General features: G+C 38.4%; 1 protein-coding gene across 1 annotated transcript in view; it reads left to right on the top strand.

Annotated features, from left to right (window-relative positions):
- The first annotated feature begins 1,443 nt into the window (after positions 1-1,443).
- LOC131237426 (uncharacterized) overlaps positions 1,444-20,008 on the top strand; it is a 39,333-nt gene continuing 20,768 nt past the window's right edge. Inside the window, exons 1-4 of the mRNA XM_058235173.1 lie at positions 1,444-1,743; positions 7,643-7,842; positions 9,631-9,771; positions 9,872-9,952. Of these exons, the coding sequence (XP_058091156.1) occupies positions 1,500-1,743; positions 7,643-7,842; positions 9,631-9,771; positions 9,872-9,952 (666 nt within the window). The 5' untranslated portion in view covers positions 1,444-1,499. The remainder of the gene's footprint in view (positions 1,744-7,642; positions 7,843-9,630; positions 9,772-9,871; positions 9,953-20,008) is intronic.

The following is a 20,008-nucleotide window of genomic DNA, read 5'->3' as shown; positions in this document are numbered from 1 at the left end:
ACAGCAGCGCGATATCATACGAGCGCGCCCATATAATAAAATACTGTTAAATAAGAAAGAAAATAGAAGGTTTATAATACTCGGACTGCGGATGCGCTTGATACTTAAAAGAACTTAGATATTGTACACGTGGCATATACTATCCCAAATAAACTGACTAAATTGTGCAGCCCACTGGCGCAGAGTCATAATACCATTATCAGTTTGGTGGAACAATCATAACCTGTGTTTCGCAGGCACTTGTTAGTGGAAATGGGGCAGTTGGATATTTTTATTTCTAACCGTCCAATAAATGTCCATCAATCCGATAATAAGAGCATACAATATGATTAAGTTTTGTATGTTATACAACTACACTCGATAGCATAAATTTTACATCCTTTTTTGATTAAATACATGGGACTTGTTCAATTTCTTAATTGCTGCATATCTTCAGTCACGTTGTGTCAGAGCATTAAAGTTTTTCTCAAAAGAAAAGTAAAGAAGGAGGGGACCATACCTGCTGGACTCGGATTCGGTAGTCTCCTCTCTAAGTACCAAGGCCGGTAATGGTCCATGCTCCATGGGTTTCAAGATAATGTACGTAATTTATCCACACGGTCCATCAAATTTTTCAGATCATTTTCAAATACAAAACAAAACATGAGATGTAGATAATTCTCAAGTGGACCATACACAGGAAATAGGGGTGCTTAAACGCTCACCTTTAAAACTTATATCCAATAGTCAGATCATACAATATGATTAAAGTTTGGTATGTTATGCATCTTACACTCGATAGCATAAATTTTACATCCTATTTTGATTAATTATATGCGACTTGATCAATTTCTTGATGCCTGCATTTTATCAACCACATTGTGTCAGAGCATTAAAGTTTCTCTCAAAGGAGAAGTAAAAACAGGAGGGTACCCTTCCTGTTGGACTCGGATTCGGTAGTCACCTCTCCTGTACCAAGGGCAGTATTGGTCTGTGGTCCATGGGTTAGTGGACCATACACAGGAAATACGGGTGATTAAACGCTTACCGTTGAAACTTATCCGGAGCTACAGAAGTGTTGGATCAAGCTCATACATATGTTTTCCTTTAATCCTGGTTTTTGTAACCTTACCATCATGTTGGATGAAAAACATAGAGTATAATGGGCCCTAGAAAGTTTTTAATGGTAAGCGTTCAATCACCGGTTTTTCCTGTGGTGTGGTCCATTAGAGATCTGGATCTATCTAATTTTTGGTTTTTTATGGTAAAGTAATCTTTAAAAATATATGGACGGTGCGGATAAAACACATAAATCATAGTAGGTCCCACAGCACCAACCTGTACCGACCTCGGTAGTGGATAGGTCACTACCGAATCCCAAGTCCCTTCCTAAGTCCCTTCCTCTTCGTTTCAACACCCGATTCCCGATTTACTCAGCTTTAATACAATCTCTATAAAACCGATCCAAGACCGACTTCAAAGTCGTTCCCATTTTCAGAGAGAGAGAGAGAGAGAGAGAGATGGGATCGTCATATACATCAGGGCGATCAGGGAAGAACGTAGGGCGGGCAGTGGCTTCATGGGTGAAGAGGCAGCCTCCCAAGGTGAAAGCTTTCCTTGCAGTCATTGCAGGCATGGCCACCCTCGCCTTCCTTCGCTTCGTCGTCCACGACCACGACAATCTCTTCGTCGCTGCCGAGGCTTCCCATGCCATCGGCATCTCCGTCCTCATCTACAAGCTCATCAAAGAACGCACCTGTGCCGGTCGGTTCCTTTCCCCTTCAAAGTTCCTCGATCTCTCCCTACGTTGTACCATACAGCAGGTTGATAATCTCTTTATGCGGAATTCAATCCCCTGTTGTATGGTACAGATGCTGTATTTGATATGTGATTGTCTCTCCCTTAATGCAGTAAAGTAATAGTATTCACATCATTTTCTTTTCTTCTTTGAAATGGGTGTCAATATCAGTTCCCAAAGAAATGGGAATTCCTCTTTGGTTATGAATGCATTGGTGATTTTATCCGCAAGCAAGCAAGATGCGTTCTTTGCTTTCCAGCTTATTTGATGTATGAGTTGAAAGTAGTTGTATGCTGGTGCAACCCGTTCTCTGTTGCCTCGCATCTGTCTTCTTGGCACGGGGTCAAGATGGGGAAAGCTAGAAAATATGTCTGGAGGATGGCCATTCTGGCTATCTGGTGGTCGGTTTGGGAGGAGAGAAACAACAGGTGTTTCAATGATAAATCGGCCTCAGTTCAAGAAGTCGGGCAAAGGGTGAAAAACTTAATATTTGAATGGGCGGGTAATGTAATTGGGTTTAAAAAAGACGATCTGCTGTTCCTTGGGTTCTAGGCTCTCTGCTATCTCAACAGGGTCCTTCTTTTCTCTTTTTGTTTCATTTTTCTTCTTTTAATAAAATACCAGTTATCCTTTAAAAAAAGAGAGTAGTTGTATGCTTTATCAACAAGGAACTTTAGATATTGGTTGCGTTATGCCATCAATGGGTTTTGATGGTGAACAATCCAAGAACAAAAATTTCAGATTCCAAGTGGGAAATGTACTGCAAATCTGAATGCTTATTCCTTGCAGCTTCAACTGGCTGTTGGAGCGATATAACAAGAGTATAGCAAATAATGTAAGCGTAAAATAGAAAAAGGATGAAGAAAACAAAGGACGAGGATAGAAGAGGGATAAATATGTGGAGTTTCACTGTTAGAAGTATAGTAGTCAAGCTTGAAGCTCAAATGTGGACAGGGCATGTTTTAACATTGAGGTCTTGGGTTCGTTCCTAGCTTGCCTGCATATATGTATAAATATAAACTAGATTAGTCCAAAGCCTAGGTTTAAGAGAGTCACACTTATAGGGAATTGGATCAACTAACCAAATTTGCTTTTATTCAGTCATTTGTATCACTTAGTGAGTTCCCAATTATTGGAGGCTTGCACCAGGATCAACATTGAACCCATAACTTTTCGCATTGGTTATGGACGAGATAACGAGGCATTTGTTGGAAGAGATCCTATACTGTATATTGTTTGTAGATAACAAAGTTTTGATTGACAAGACGAGAGGGGGTGTAAACTCGTAAATGCAAAGCTAGGTTTATGGAGGGGTGCTTAGTGCTTTATAACCAAATATATAAAATTAGTCAGACTAAAACAAAGTAACCTTTCAAAAAAGTATATTGAGTGCAATTTTTGTAATAATAGGAGTGGAAATGGGGAATGAGCTAAGAGTGCTGACCAAGATTTTTTTGCAAAATGACCACTTTTGATATCTTATATTTATAATTCATAAGAGTGGAGAGATTGAGAAGGGTCTTGCCCATATAACTCAAGCAGGGTGGAAGAATGTGCCTCTAGAGTTTTATGTGATTGTTGTGTACCACTTAAAAGGGGAATATTATAGGATGGCTATAAGACCAGGCATGCCTTATTGAACAAAATATTGAGTAATTAAGGAACAATATGCTCATATGATGAGTGTAGTTGAAATGAGGATGTTGAGATGGATAAATGACAAGATGAGGAACGATAGAATTAGAAATGAATGCATTTGAGGGAACTCCGGAGTATCATTGAATAGGTAACAAGATGAGGGAAATTAAATTTAGATGGTTTGGTCATGTGCAACAGAGACTAAGAATTGTGCGATTTAGGAGCATGGTATGCGAAAACGATGCGTAACGGTAGCAGTGGTAGCAATTACGCATTATGGGGCTGAAACGGCTCTCACAGCCATTTTAGAAAAAAATGGTTTGTAACGGTCCCGTAATGGCTCCATAATGGTCTATAATGGAGCTGAAACAGATTTTTCAAAAAAAAAAAAAAGAAAAAAAGAAGAAAAAAAAAAGCGAGGCCTTAATGGCTGTTACGACTTGTATCATTAAGGTAATGGTGTGGCCATTTATGGCCACAATTACTGTTATAGAATACCTTGGTTATAAGTTAGTATAAGTTGAAGGCTTTAAAAGGGTGAGGGAAAGGGCCAAAAGGATGTGGGTGGAGGTAGTAAGAAAAGTCTTGATGACCTATGTTCTAATTGAAGTTATGGACTTTGACAGAGTGGAATGATATAAGAGAATTCATGTAGCTGACCCCCAATTAATTGGGATAGGGCTTTAGATTATGATGATGACTGAAAGTCTTTTAAAATAAGAAAAGCAAGGCTAGCTATCCATTAAGGCAGCTGATAGCAGTTGTAGTCATACTTTTGAAAGGGTGCTACCCAAAATATGGATTCTTCTTCTTCTTCTTCTTCTTCATTTTTTATCCAATGCTGAAGCTTAATCAAAATAAGAAAAGCAAGGATAGCTATCCACTAATGCAATGGATAGAAATAGCTGATCACAAGGGAAGACCTTGACACCCTAGATTTAGCTTGAGATTCTGCAATAGAATTTGCCAATCTATCAATCACCACAAAAAGGGAACTGGTCCAGTACATTGGAGCTAGAGCCCATGGACTATGCAAGAAAGATATCGAAGAAGGCATGTATACATCATGAAAGTTTCCCTCTCTCTTAATGTGGGAATGAGGTTTTCTCTCCCTTTTGCAAGAGAAGGGTTCCATAAACCCAACTTTATGAAATAAAAAAGAAAGGCCCAGCCTTCCGAACTAGGAAAAAGTGAAAACTCACCTCAGTATTCTAGCAAACTATAGTTACCTAAGCACGAGCCCATGGACTAAGCAAGAAGGATACTGAAGAAGGCTTGTATGCATTTGGAAAGTTTCCATCTCTCTTGATGTGGGAATGAGGACTTCTCTGTTTTGCAAGAGAAGGGTTCCATAAACCTAACTTTATGAAATGAAAGAAAGGCCTAACCTTTTGAACAAGGAAAAAGTGAAATCTCACCTGAGTTTCCTAGCAAGCTGTAGTTTACCTAAGCATTCATCACCATCATCATATCTTTGTCCTAGTTATTTGAGATCAGTTTTATGAGTTTTTTTTGGCAGTTTTGACAGCCGACTACCCACCTGACATCAACCTTCCTTCACTTGGGCTTGGAACTGGCTGGCACATATGAAGTTTGATAACATTATGAAACTAAAATACTAAAGACGATTGGCAAAATTTATTAAAATATCCATTATTTTTGTATAGGTGCAGCTAGCTTTATCAACTGACGTTCTCAAGCCAGTTCATCTTCTCAGTGACCCGCCATATGATCTGGTTAGGTGTCTTAAACATGGTCTAGGTTTGCATATGTGCCACATGCCCAGATGTAAATGCACTTCTAGGTCTATCAAACATTCAAACCTCTTGATTGTATTACATTTTCTAGAACCAGTTTTAAACAGATCCTTGTTAATCAGTCCATATGATCCCAAAGAATAAGGTTCATGGATATGTGCATACATATCTATGTGATCTTGATTATTATTTACATGGCTGCTTTCCCAACATGGATCAGTATAGACATCTTGGAATATTCCTTGTTCACAAGAATTACGTAGCGATGGGTCAGTGATTTTCCTAGCATGATTCTAGCCTGGCTCAAAATCTCCCATGACCCTGAGAATTTGTACTGAAGTAGCTAAACTTAACCTTAAAAGAAAGTAATCCTTTCTAAAAGAGAGAGGAGTGGTACTATCCATTAAGCCGATGGATAATTATCACCGACTAGCAAGGACTCGTACTCAACTTGTTTAGCTAGACAATCAGCCATGAGTTATTGTTTCTAGGAATTAAACTAAAAGCAGCTGAGAAAACAGAAATCAGTGCTTTGAATCAAGAGCTTTTACCTGATACACAGGAAATAACATTCTTTCAGTCTCCTTCAATGGCACTCCGATCAAGGAGCTGACTAAATCATTAGTTTGCAACCCGAAAATTATCCCTTCCACCTAGTTTGATTTTGACTTAGCTCTTCTATAGGGAGTTGTTCTATACTCTTTGCCCTGAAGATCTGCACGGTATCCTTAGGTCTTGAATCTGTACAAGGTGGCCTGTGGTGGTGTTCCAGATTTTTGATCCAATGGGCCACACCATTTGCGGCCTTCAAGTAGATGGATAAGAGAGAAAAAAGGAGCAGAAATGGCCCAAAAATATTAAAGATTGGATGGCTAGGATCTTCTGATCTGGGAAATATTTGGGGTTTGGCCTATACTCAGTACTGTCTGGATCACCATCCAATGCTGGATGGGTCCATTATCCATGGTGCTCCACTTGCAAAGATTCATGACTCCAGGATAACATGCAAACCTTGGGACCGGAGACCGTACTTTCCTCCTTTATGATAACTTCGTGGATATTGCATTCCTCAACATGAAAAGGCTGAATGTTTCTCTTTTGCTGCTCTCCTTGCTGTGACCAGTGTTTGAAATATTGTTATTGTGTTACGTATCGCATCCTTGGGATATAGATACGTATCGGTTATCGCACGGGATATATCGTTTGTATCGGGTAATTTATCGCACATTTTGGGAAACATTGGGAAAATGGTTGAATTTTTCAATGAAACTTTAGGGATGGTTAGAAAATACCTTAATACATACTTTTAAATCATAATATCTCAAAAAAGAAGTGCACATAATAGGTTTCCTTTGTATAGGGTCCTAAGCTATGTGTTGTCTAATTGAACTAATGCAACTATATTTAAATTGAATGCATAACATTTAGAGTATTTGTGATGATCATTTCATCAAACATTCGTAAATACTATGAAATTAGTCTCAATTGACAGCGGGTCGAAGGGAAATTTTGAAAGAAAATATTTTAATATTTTTTAATTAAAAAATGAAATTTATTTTCTGAAAATTGACGTGGACTTAACAAATTAGTAGATTAGCCCTCATACATGCTTGATTTCATGTTTGGAGTGCAACATTGCAAGCAATTTTGGAGAGATTGGGGAAATTTTGAAATTTCCTCAAATTTCCCCAAATCGGACCACCAACACTCAAATTTCGAAATTAGAATGTATGTGATGATCATTTCATCGAATACTCCTAAATACTTTGAAATTAGTTTCAATTGACAGTTGGTTGAAGGAAAATTTCAAAAAATAAAATAAAATAGAAAACATGAAGAACCAATGTATATCAAAATCAAAGCTCTAGTTCCATGTTTTTTCATGCAAAACATGAAGAACTAATGGATTTATAACCATTTGACACTGATTTAACATAATTTCAACAAAAACAGGATCGGAGACTGAAAATGCTCACCGGATTGAATATGTGGGATATATCGACACTTCCTATGCATGTCGTATCGCATATGTGGGATACAAGATATATCGTGGGATATATCGGCCAATATCGTCAATATTTAAAAGATTGGCTGTGACACACACACACACACACATCCGGATGGCCAGGATCTTATGATCTGGTAGATATTTGGGGTTTGGCATATACTCGATAGTCGATACAGTCTGGATCACCATCCAATGCTGGATAGGTCCTTTATCCATTGTGCTCTCCACTTGTAAAGTTCCAAGACTCAAGGATAACATGCAAACCTTGGGGCCAAAGATCATACTTTCCTCATGGATATTGTATTCCTCAACATGACAAGGCTGAATGTTTCTCTTTTGCTGCTCTCCTTGCTGTGAGATACACACACACAACCACATCTGTTTTTATGTATGTATTTATGTACGTACATTTGCATGTGGCATTATTTCCATTTTTACTGACATTTGCTAATTGTCTGGCAGGACTTTCTCTTAAATCCCAGGAATTGACAGCTATATTTTTAGCAGTCAGACTTTACTGTAGTTTTGTCATGGAATATGACATACACACATTACTCGATACAGCCACGCTGGTCACAACTTTGTGGGTTATTTACATGATCCGTTTTAAGCTGCGGTCTAGTTACATGGAGGACAAGGACAACTTCGCCATTTATTATGTGGTATGTGCCCAACCTTATGTTAAATGGTGTACAATGCATTTGAAGTCTTCTATATTAGGTTTTGAGTAGATGCCTTTCAATTCTGTCAATGCTTTCTCCTGGTCCTTGTTATGGACTCTTTGCTTTTATTGTGTGCATGATCCCAGTGTATGACAATATGACAAGCTATGCTTATCTTTTATCAATAACTCACTCTATTACATTAATTTCATCAATAAAGTTAGTGAGAATTTGTTTTAATTTCTTTCTGAATACTTTTCATTTCATACTAATATTAGAAGTTATAATCTATAGATCCATTTCTGGTGTGTTTTACCTTTGCTTAGTCATGGTACTGGGAAACTTCCAGGATTTCAAGACTCATGTTCCCATCTATACCGCCCAACAACCAGTTGGATAAATTTAATGCCAAAGCCACATGCAATATGATTGCCTTCTACAGGAGGATCTCAAGTGAACGAATGGGCTCCTTGTCCTTTTTTTGTACTTTTTCTTTAGGATTTCTTATTCCAGTGCACGAATGGGCTACTTGTCCTTCTCTCTCTCTGTGTGCATGCGTGCGTGCGTGCACGCCTCTCTCTCTCTCTCTCTGTGTGCATGCCTGCATAAGGGTTTCATGTGGAAACTCATAAAAATAAAAATTCATTAAAGCTTTTTACATAGACCACTATGCAACTCAAGAATAGGCTCCCAGAAACTCCAAAACCAAACCTACGTTAGGAATCCATCGATTAGAAATGACTAATGATAAAGCTGTTACTAATTTCTTTTTTCCTCTAAAAAAATATTTAAAATACAAATTACTAATTTGTCACTAATTTTTAGGATGACATTGGGGGCCTGAAATGATGTAATCTGAACAAAATTTTATAGAACTATCCACCTTAGATCTTGAAAGGGCCTCCTAAACAAATTACAAATCTTCCCAAATTGATATTTGAGTGCTAAGTCATGCCCCACAGAAGTGGTGTGCATGTGATTGTCTCAATTTTGGAACACTAATGACACATGCAATGGCGCAACACATCTGATGAATTTTGTCTCAGATGTTACTCTGGATTATGTAGCTACTATTGCTCTAGATTGAAGTAAAAACTTATTAAATGCAAGAGGAATACAAAAATGTTCTCAAAACCTAGAGGGCATCAAAGCTACAATCAGGAATTTGGTGCCACTGGCGTAAAAAAAATCTTGTGATATATTTTTCTTGTGAAGAGGAATCTAGCCCATTTTAGCAAAGGTATTCATGCCCTGAGTATGTTTGTATCTTTGAAGTTTCTGCCACATAAGAGGGGGCTCCACAGAATCAACGATGAAACGGATGAGGGCTCAAAATGTGAGATGACTGGCTAATAAGTCTGAATAATGAGGGCACAGAAAATTTGCCTGAGCGATGTGCAATCCAAATCATCGAGTCCTCTTCTTGAGATGGAGGAGCGATACTCTTTAGGCAGTCCAGTAACCTGGTGAACTGAACAATCTCCTCCCTTTCTCTTCCGATCTTCTTTAATACGTGAGAAAGAAAAAAAAAAAAAAAAAACAGAAAGCTGCAGAAGCTTTTAGACTGTGTTTTCCTTTGACTTCTTAACTCAAGCTATGCATAGGAGATGCCAGGTTATTTCTGGACAGCGTGTTGAAATGTGGTTTGATTTTTTTTTTTTTAAATTTTTTTATAATAATGAAACTGGGGGAAATGCTTATAATGTAGCTTCTAGATTTCCATTGATGAAATATATTATGCAACTAGCATGCTAATTCCTGCTACTGATTAACATGGGAGTAATGCAGGTGATACCATGTGCTTTACTTGCAATTGCTGTTCATCCAACAACTACACACCATCTTTTCAACAGAATCTCATGGGCCTTCTGTGTTTACTTGGAGGCTGTATCAGTTTTACCACAACTACGTGTCATGCAAAATGCAAAGGTTTGTTTCGGTACTAATTTGCGAATTTTCTCTTCCTCAGTTATCAACTGGAACTGGTATGCATATGCTAATCTTTTTGTATTTTGATGGGTTTATGCAGATTGTTGAGTCATTCACCGCTCATTACGTATTTGCTTTGGGCGTTGCTCGATTCTTGAGCTGTGCACATTGGGTTCTCCAGGTGTGGTTTCCAACAAATTACCCTTCTGAATTGTAGAGTTTGTTGATTAACACGTGTTTCATTTTTCTGTCTTATTTTATCTTGCATTTTTTCAGTGTTATTTTATCTTGCATTTTTTTCCCTACCCCAATTTAGTCTTGTAGAACTGAGTCCTGTCAATTTGCCAATGGAATCTTAAATTTAGTGTTTGTTGTAGAAGCAAAATTATCCAGAATAAGGTTCTTCAATGATTTTTAGAACTGACAACAGTTTGGAGTGTGTTTATGAGAATGTACTTTGTTCATGAAATCCTAAAAGGGCTGAATGACTTAAAGGAGTGGATTATGGGGGTATAGTGAGTCATCATTTCCTGAATATTCGAGATGGTGCCATCATTATTTGATGTAGATTTCTCCAAGTGGAGTTTTTCCTCTGCCCATCTAATTATGGTTGGGATTCCCTGCTCATTGGAATCCTTAATTTCTATGAGTTGCAAAAGGTCATAGGGTGCGTTCTAGATGCTTTGGGACCAGATGTCTATAAATGTGATGATGTTGATTTATTTTGGACTGGGGGACTTGGGACTGTCCAGATGACCGCTGATTGTTGTCTTAATGTATGATACATATTCAATTACGTAATTACATGTTTACTTTCAAGCTGTTGAAAAAAATGCGTGAACACATACCTTCATTTGCTTAGGGTTGGCGGTTGATTCCTAGCAGTTCACTATAATAGTTTTCATTCTTGCTGAGTGAATTTCTTGCATTTCATTATAACAATTTCAAGTATTTACTTTCTGGAGACTAAAGGAGAATTTCCTTTCCTTTAATGTATACTCAATTATGTAAATTACTGGTTACTTAGTTGTTGGAAGAAAAACATCTAAAATGTGCCATAATTGCTTGGGGAGTTCATTAAATGATTTTGGTGATCATGATATTGTTAATTTCATCATCATCGTCATCGTCATCGTCGTCATAGCCTCATACATACAAAATATTTTGGGTTTGCCTTAATAATCCTGTTTTCCCAATCCTATGTATGACTGGATGCTAAGTTGCCCACTTATCCCTACTGATTTAAAACCTGGACCAGATGCCAACCCATTTTTATGGGCAGTTCAGTCCTACTGGATGTCCCAAATTCAGACCAACTTTTGCCCGTTTTGCCTACTTACGCCTGTTTTGCCTACTTAACGTAAGATTGTAAAAATGGAAGTAACAAGTACGCTACTGTTAGCATAGTGGTTAGTGTGCTTGATTTTTGAATGGAAGCTGTGAGTTTCACCTTTGTATACTATAGTTCCATGTTTCTAACAAAACAATGTCCACTTAGCCGACATGAGTTTATAGTGACTTGCTCATTTTTATGGCCGATTCCAGTCCAAGCTGTTTCGACCATGTGTTTTATCATGGCTGGGTTTTAAAATACCTCTTAGCATCAACACCTGTACTTCATCCGAGGTTGGACTGGCTTGCATGTTGCTTCCAAGTGGTGGACCCAGTTATGTCTAGGATAGTTCACAAACCTCATGGAGCTTGAAATTGTACTTTATCATCATCATCCTCCTCCTCGTTGCCTTCACCATCATCTAAGCCTTATCCCGATTAACTGGGGTCAGCAACATGAATCATGTTCTGCTATTCCACTGTATCAAGGGCCATAATTTCAGTTAGACCATAAATCTTCAAGTCATCTCTTACTTCCTCCTCCCACATCCCTTTAGGTCTTCCTCTTTTAGAGCCTTCAATTTGTTCAACTCATTCTTAACTGGTCAATTCGTGGTCTTTGCCGCACATGACCAAACCAACTAAGTCTACTATCCCTCATGTTTTGCTCATTGGTGCTACTCTGAAGTTACCTTAAACATGTTCGTTTCTAATTATATCCTTCCTTGTCTTGCCACTCATCCATATGAACATCCTTGTTTGAGCTAAACTCATCCTATGATAATGCAGGGGCATTTTCACACTGGGCTCGAGTGGGGTGGCTTGCGGGATGCAGGGGTACACTTGGGGTGGGCGGCCCGCGGAACCCATGGATTTGGGGCCCACGACAAAGGTTCAACCAATGACCTAACCCATGGATTTAGGGCCTGGGCTATGAGATAAAAGGATTAATTCGCCATGCTCTATCAGTTCGAGCTTTTAGAGCAAGTGGTTAATTGTCCTACATCAAAATGGTATAAGAGCAAATTTGATGTAGGATGATGAAAACTACCCTAGGATGCAAGATGAGATCAATTTACATATTAATTTAAGTAATCTACATGTAAAATAAAACATAACCATATAATAGATTCAAAAATTTAGATTTATAATAAAAAGGTCTTAGGTTATCACATACGCGGTGGACGAAAATATAAAATAATTCAATAGTGGCCCACTTGGAAGTAGGGACTTCTAATCTAACATGGGTAGTGTAACAACCATGTGGATAGACAAAGATGTAAGCAAAATTCTGGTTTGGGGAAAGTCTCACAAAAAATCAGATTTTCATTAGGGTTTTGTATTCATGGATGGAGATTTAGGAATGGGGTGTTTAGGGAATCAAAGGATCTAGGGATTAATTTACCATGCTCTATCAGTTCGAGCTTTTAGAGCAAGTGGTTAATTGTCCTGCATCAAATTGGTATTAGAGCAAGAGGTCTCGTGTTCGAGACTCCTTACCATTTTCACACCAGGCTTGAGTGGGGTGGCCCGTGGGATGCAGGGGCACACTCGGGGTGGGCAGCCTGTGGAACCCATGGATTTAGGGCCCGTGTGAGGCGGGTGGCTTGTGTGAGGTAGTACCCATGGATTTGGGGCCCACGAGAGGGCATAACCCATGGATTTAGGGCCCATGAGGATGGTTCGGTTGAGGACCTAACCCATGGATTTGGGGCCTAGGCTATGAGATAAAGGGATTAATTCGCCATGCTCTATCAATTCGAGCTTTTAGAGTAAGTGGTTAATTGTCCTGCATCATATTAACATGTTGTTCCTTAACTGCTCAACATTCTTGCTTGAATTCTATGGGAAACATCTTCCTCAATCTCTCCACTCATGAATTATCAACAATATCATAAGTGGTCATCTTGGGAAACTTCTTGGTCAGTGATCTTAACTAATTGTTGCTCGTTTCCACTCCTATTGTTATTAGAATTGCATTTTACGTACTCTTATTTTAGTTCGATTAATTTTAAATCCTTTAGATCCTAAAGCACCTTTCCATAAATCTAGCTTTCTGTTTCCACCCACCTTATTCTTGATAACCAGAACTATTCTAAAGCACCTCTCCATAAATCTAGCTTTCTGTTTCCACCCTCCTATGATGCAGGACATGAAAATTAAATATGATATGCGAGATTTCAGGCTTAAGATCACGTTAGTTTAGAAACAATTACACAAATTCCATATCCCACATGAAAGTCCAAACATTCAATTAAGGGAAATCTATGTGGGTCCAAGCCTACACATGATAGGACTGGATCAAGAAAAATTATGAATCAAATGATACTAAAAAATAAGAAATAATCATCCACACATGCATAGTAATCAGTCCCTAATCCAAAGGATTCACCAATTCAAATTAAGGAACCCTAGGGTGAGAAAAGGGGCATAAAATTGGAGATTTGAGTAATTTAGGGTTAAGTTTAGGGATTTTGGGTGAAAGCGGAGTGAAAGAGAGGAGAGAGACGAGCCAGAGAAGTACCGTACGCGTGGACAACAACAATGACCCAGACGCACATGCTTGTAATCTCGGCCGCACGTGTGTGGGGCCCACTATTTAGAAAAAGGCCACCTTGGCCTTGATCGGCCAGTGATGGACTCCAAAACCCCAAAATCTCAGCTCGATCCAATATACAGTTTGTGCGTGGTGCTCCGCCGAAGTTTCAACCCTCCTGTAGGGCCAGATTCTGAAATTCTACTGTGGGGAGGAAAATTGCCGCAATAGATGATTGATTTGAAGTATAGATGATGGGGTGAGATGAGAAGAAGGGATGGTAGAAGATGGGTAGTAAAAATGATGATGGATGGGGGCGAATCAGGATAGATGTGGCTTCGCATCACGGTAGTTAACTCTTCGATGAAGGGAGGGCTTCACACCCAATTACGCTTTACAACTCAGAGAGTAGGAAAACGTAGAATTTTTATTAATCTTCAATGAATGAAAAAAGCTACAAGGGGTGCCTATTTATAAGAAAACCCTATACCCCAAAACTTGCGTCATGTGTGCTACCTATTACTTGGCGATGAAGTAAAGTATAATAAAAATCAAACAAAGAAATCTAAATCGTTCACGATGTTCTAAATAATAACAATAAGCAAAACCTAAAATATGAAATCAATCCGACGAGTAGGCCACGATCATGAGATCCCATGATGGGCTTTTCTTGACTATCGGGCCCACCCTTTTGAACCAAAACTTCGTCTTCTAGTTAGAAGGCCTTCCCTGGATGTCGTCATTGAGCCAGATCGATGGTGGGGCCCTCCTGTGTACTTACGTGCGTAGAGGGGGTGGTGTGCGCGCGCGTGCGCGTGTGCGCATGATGTCTCCATCAATTCTCCCCGGCTACAAAGATTTCGCCACTGGCGAAATAAAATTCCTAAATCGATATAGGATGTCAGGATCAAGTCTCTGAAGCTCCTCCGTGAGCCACGTACTGTCTGAAGCTGGGCGTGACTTCTATTTAACCAAGTACTTCTGAAACCCGCCGTCCGACGTGGATATTATCTGATGGTCCAGAATATCCTCTATTTCTTCTCTGGGTGTGTGAAGGTTAGGTATGGTAGGTAGAGGCTGGGAAGAACGGTCGGGACGAGTAGGTATGAGAGGTAGAGGCTGGAAAAATGGGTCGGGACGGGTATCTATGGGAGGTAGAGGTTGGGAAAATGAGTCGGGACGGGTAGGTATGGGAGGTAGAGGCTGGAAAAATGGGTCGGGAAGGGTAGGTATGGGAGGTAGAGGCTGGAAAAATGGGTCGGGAAGGGTAGGTATGGGAGGTAGAGGCTGGGAAGAAAGGTCACGAAGAGTGGGTATGGGAGGTAGAGGCTGGGAAAATGGGTCGGGAAGGGGCCATGGTTAGAGGGATAAATATGGAGAATGAGGACGGGTAGGCGAAGGGCCGGACAAAATATCAGTGGTCCCCTGAAAAGTAATTAGATCCTCTACGTTGAATGTGGAACTAATTCTCATACAAGGTGGAAGATCTACCTCATACGTATTGAGACCGTTTTGTTTTATAATTTTGAAGGGTTCAACGCTATGCGCATGTAACTTACGAACGGCCCCCGGAGGGTACCGCTCGGGCCAGATGCGGACTATCACAGTCCCCAATATTGAATTCTTTGAAACGTTTATGTTGGTTTGCAGAAAATTTGTAATGTTCATTACTAGTAGTGATCTTCTGCCTGATTTCTTGATGCCATGAATGAATGTGATACGCAAAAGACTCTGTAGGCTCTGACACCCTTTGGGACAGTGACATAGGGACAAGATCAATAGGTTTCCCAGGATTATAAACAGTAATGACTTCATAAGGACTGAGACCTGTGGACCTATCGACAGAACTATTAAACGCAAACTCGGCTGTAGGTATTACGGTGTCACATGTTCTGGTATGCTCTATATCCCTCCTAGGGGGAGACTCATCCGGTAGATCATCAGGAAAGACATCACGTAACTCATCCATTATCGGAATGGCCTCAGTGGGTAACTCTATACTACCTTCTGGTGCACTCTCCAGCCACAAGGCCGCACATGTCGTACCCCTCAAAATAATGGTTTTGATGTCTCTCATGGGGTGGGTGCATGGGTGCACACCCATAATTGATTCCTTCACTAACTCCATTCATTGGTCTATCCACTAGGCCACCTGCCTGAGATTGGACATCTACCCCAATGGTGGGGTTTGTCCTGGCGATGGTCTTTAGTCGGGTAATGCGTACATTAAGTTGTTCAAAGCATTGGTCCATTTCCAAGCACTTAATCAAAAACTCTATCTTCTGGGACAACTTGTTTAGTGACTCTTGCAATTGTTCCATGCTTAGTGTAGGGTGCCAACCAAAATTCAGCAATATAGTTGTCAAAATATAAGATTTTTTTATTATTTATTTATTTATTTATTTTTTTAAAGAAACAACCTAGTTTCTAAAAACGAAAAAGGAAAGTTTTTTAAAAAAAAAAGTTAGGAAAGTTTCTAAAAAAAAGCAACCTAGTTTCTAAAAACGAAAAAGGGTAGTTTCTAAAAAAAACAAATTAGGAAAGTTTCTAAAAAAAAAGAAATTAGGAAAGTTTCTAAAGAAAAGTAACCTAGTTTCTAAAAACGAAAAAGGAAAGTTTATAAAAACAAATTAGGAAAGTTTCTAAAGAAACAAATTAGGAAAGCTTATAAAAAAAAAAACAAATTAGAAAAGTTTCTAAAAAAAACAACCTAGTTTCTAAAGAAAAAGAAAAAGGAAAGTTTCTAAAAATAGAAAGTAAGTTAGTTTCTAAAAAAGAAAAAGGAAAGTAAACTAATTTCTAAAAAAGAAAAAGGAAAGGAAATTAGTTTCTAAAAACAGATTAAGAAAGTTTGTAAAAAATTAGTTTCTAAAAAACAGAAAAGGAAAGTTTCTAAACATATAAATAGAAAGCTAAGTTAATTTCTAGAATAATTCAAATAAGGGGATACCAGAAAATTTCAGCAACTTATGTCAGGGTTTATGGACTTCTAAACAACCATATATGATAAGAATTGATGCGTAATGGACATAAACAACCAAACCCTAAACATGTAATGAATTCCCCTACAAGAACCCTAGGCTTTGATACTAAATTTGATGCAGGACATGAAAATTAAATATGATATGCGAGATTTCAGGCTTAAGATCACGTTAGTTCAAAAACAATTACACAAATTCCATATCCCACATGAAAGTTCAAACATTCAATTAAGGGGAATCCATGCGAGTCTAGGCCTACACATGATAGGGCTGGATCAATAAAAATTATGAACCAAACGATACTAAAAAATAAGAAATAATCATCCACACATGCATAATAATCAGTCCCTAGTCCAAGGGATTCACCAATTTCAAATCAAGGAACCCTAGGGTGAGAAAAGGGGCATAAAATTGGAGATTTGAGTAATTTAGGGTTAGGTTTAGGGATTTTGGGTGAAAGCGGAGTGAAAGAGAGGAGAGAGACGAACCAAAGAAGTACCGCACGCGTGGACAACAACAATGGCCCAGACGCACATGCGTGTGATCTCGGCCGTACGTGTGTGGGGCCCACTATTTAGAAAAAGGCCACCTTGGCCTTGATCGGCCAGTGATGCACTCCAAAACCCCCAAATCTCAGCTCGATCCAATGTACGGTTTGTGCGTGGTGCTCCGCCGAAGTTGCAACCCTCCTGTAGGGCCAGATTCTGAAATTCTGCTGTGGGGAAGAGAATTGCTGCAATAGATAATTGATTCGAAGTGTAGATGATGGGATGAGATGAGAAGAAGGGATGGTGGAAGATGGGTAATAGAGATGGTGATGGATGGGGGCGAATCGGGATAGATGTGGCTTCGCATCACGGTAGTTAACCCTTCGATGAAGGGAGGGCTTCGCACCAATTAGGCTTTACAACTCAGAAAGTAGGAAAACGTAGAAATGAATGAAAAAAGCTACAAGGGGTGCCTATTTATAAGAAAACCCTATATCCCAAAACTTGCGTCATGTGCGCAATATATTACTTGGCGATGAAGTATAATAAAAATCAAACAAAGAAATCTAAAGCGTTCACGATGTTCTAAATAATAACAATAAGCAAAACCTAAAATATGAAATCAATCTGACGAGTGGGCCACGATCATGAGATCCCATGATGGGCTTTTCTTGACTATCGAGCCCACCCTTTTGAACCAAAACTTAGTCTTTTAGCTAGGAGGCCCTCCCTGGACGTCGTCATCGAGCCAGATCGATGGTGGGGCCCTCCTTCTGCGTGCGTATGTGCGTAGAGGGGGTGATGTGCATGCTCGTGTGCGCATGATGTCCCCATCATCCTAGTTCTTGATAACCAAAACTATGTCTGCAAACAACATACGCCATGTTATCTCTTCCTGCAAATGCCGTGTTAACTTTTCAATAACTAATGTGAAAAGTCATTGAAACCATTACCAAATATCAATTCCAAAAATGGTTTACCAGCTTGACTCTAAAAACCAAACACTTCTTGTCTAAAGAAATTATTGGCCTACTCGATTCAGGTGCCAATATTAATTGCATCCGTGAAGGATTAGTTCCAACAATAATTTGTGATAAAACTAATAGCTCAATGACCCTTAAAAAAAAAAAAACTAATAGCTCAATGATAACAACTAATGGACAAAGCTTTTGTTTAGTATAAATTACCAAATGTCCATATCTACAAAAATGGTGAATGCATTCCTGTAGCCTTCATTGTTGTCAAAAATTTACAATATGATGTGGTATTAGGTACACCCTTTATACTTCAAATCCAACCCTTTATAACTACTCATAAAGGCCTTTAAATCACTATTAACAATAAAACTCTCTATTTCAATTTTATAGAACTGCCTAAACATGGGAAAATTGATGAACTAATTAATCTAATATCTTATAAAGAACACCACCTACAAAACCTCAAGGATGAAATAAAACTCACAAATATTCAAGAAAAACTCCAAAAGCCTTATATCAAGCAAAAAATTAAAAAACTATAAAGCTTCCCTTTCTCAATGCCGCTCAGACCTCCCCTCGATATTCTGGCATTGAAAAACCCATCAAGCTTCTCTCCCTGCATCAAAGATTTTGACGAAAGGAACATTCCCACAAAAGCTAGACCATCACAAATGGATTTTAGACTCTTGAAACTTTGTGATCAAGAAATCAAAGATCTTAATAAAAAACTAATGCAAAAGACATTCTCCTTGGATCTGTGCATCTTTTTATGTAAAAAACGCTGCTGAACTAGAAAGAGGAGCCCCTAGACTCGTTATTAATTATAAACCATTGAACAAAGTCTTACAAGATAATGGGTACCCTGTTCGCAATAAGCAAGATTTCATTAATGGACTCTATAATGCAAACATATTATCTAAATTCAACTCAATATCAGCATTCTGGCAAATTCAAATTAAACCAGAAGATTGCTAAAAAATGGCATTCACAGTGCCTTTTGGCCATTATGCATGGAATGTTATGCTGTTTGGACTAAAAATGCTCCTTTTGAATTCCAAAAAATCATGAACAAAATATTTCACCAATACAAATTTTTTACCATAAACTATATAGATGACATTCTAATATTCTCTAACAATATAGAACAATAGTGGAAACATTTATCCATATTTGAGCACATAATTAAAACCAGTGGTTTAGTGTTCTCCCAAAGAAAAATAAAGCTATTTCAAACCTCTATACAATTTTTAGGATTTAAAATTTGTCTAATATTCTCTAACAATATAGAACAACACTGGAAACATTTATCCATATTTGAGCACATAATTAAAACCAATGGTTTAGTATTCTCCCAAAGAAAAATAAAGCTATTTCAAACCTCCATACAATTTTTAGGATTTAAAATCTGTCTAATATTCTCTGACAATATAGAACAACACTGGAAACATTTATCCATATTTGAGCACATAATTAAAACCAATGGTTTAGTATTTTTTCAAAGAAAAATAAAGCTATTTCAAACCTCTATACAAATTTTAGGATTTAAAATCTGTCAGCATATAGTCACCCCAATAAATCGTGTAATCCAGTTCTCTGATAAATTTCCAGATGAAATAATGGATAAAAAGCAATTACAAAGGTTTTTAGGATGCCTTAATTATATTTCAAGTTTTTATGAGGACCTTGCTACCGAAAGAAAATATTACAAAAACAACTTCAAAAGTCCAACATCGGAAAATGGAATGACTCTCACACAAAAGGAGTAAAGAAAATCAAAGAAACGGTGAAAGTTCTACCGTGTCTTAATATTACTAATCCAGATTTCAATAAAATCATACAAACTGATGCCTCTAAATTCGGATTTAGAGGAATACTGTTACAAATTAACAATAATGGCCAAGCACAAATAGTTAAATATACTTC

The sequence above is a fragment of the Magnolia sinica genome, chromosome 2 (genome assembly GCF_029962835.1).
Source record: "Magnolia sinica isolate HGM2019 chromosome 2, MsV1, whole genome shotgun sequence".
Taxonomy (NCBI): Eukaryota; Viridiplantae; Streptophyta; class Magnoliopsida; order Magnoliales; family Magnoliaceae; genus Magnolia; species Magnolia sinica.
Note: the sequence above shows the minus strand (reverse complement) of the source record. Positions and strands in the feature narration are given on the sequence as shown.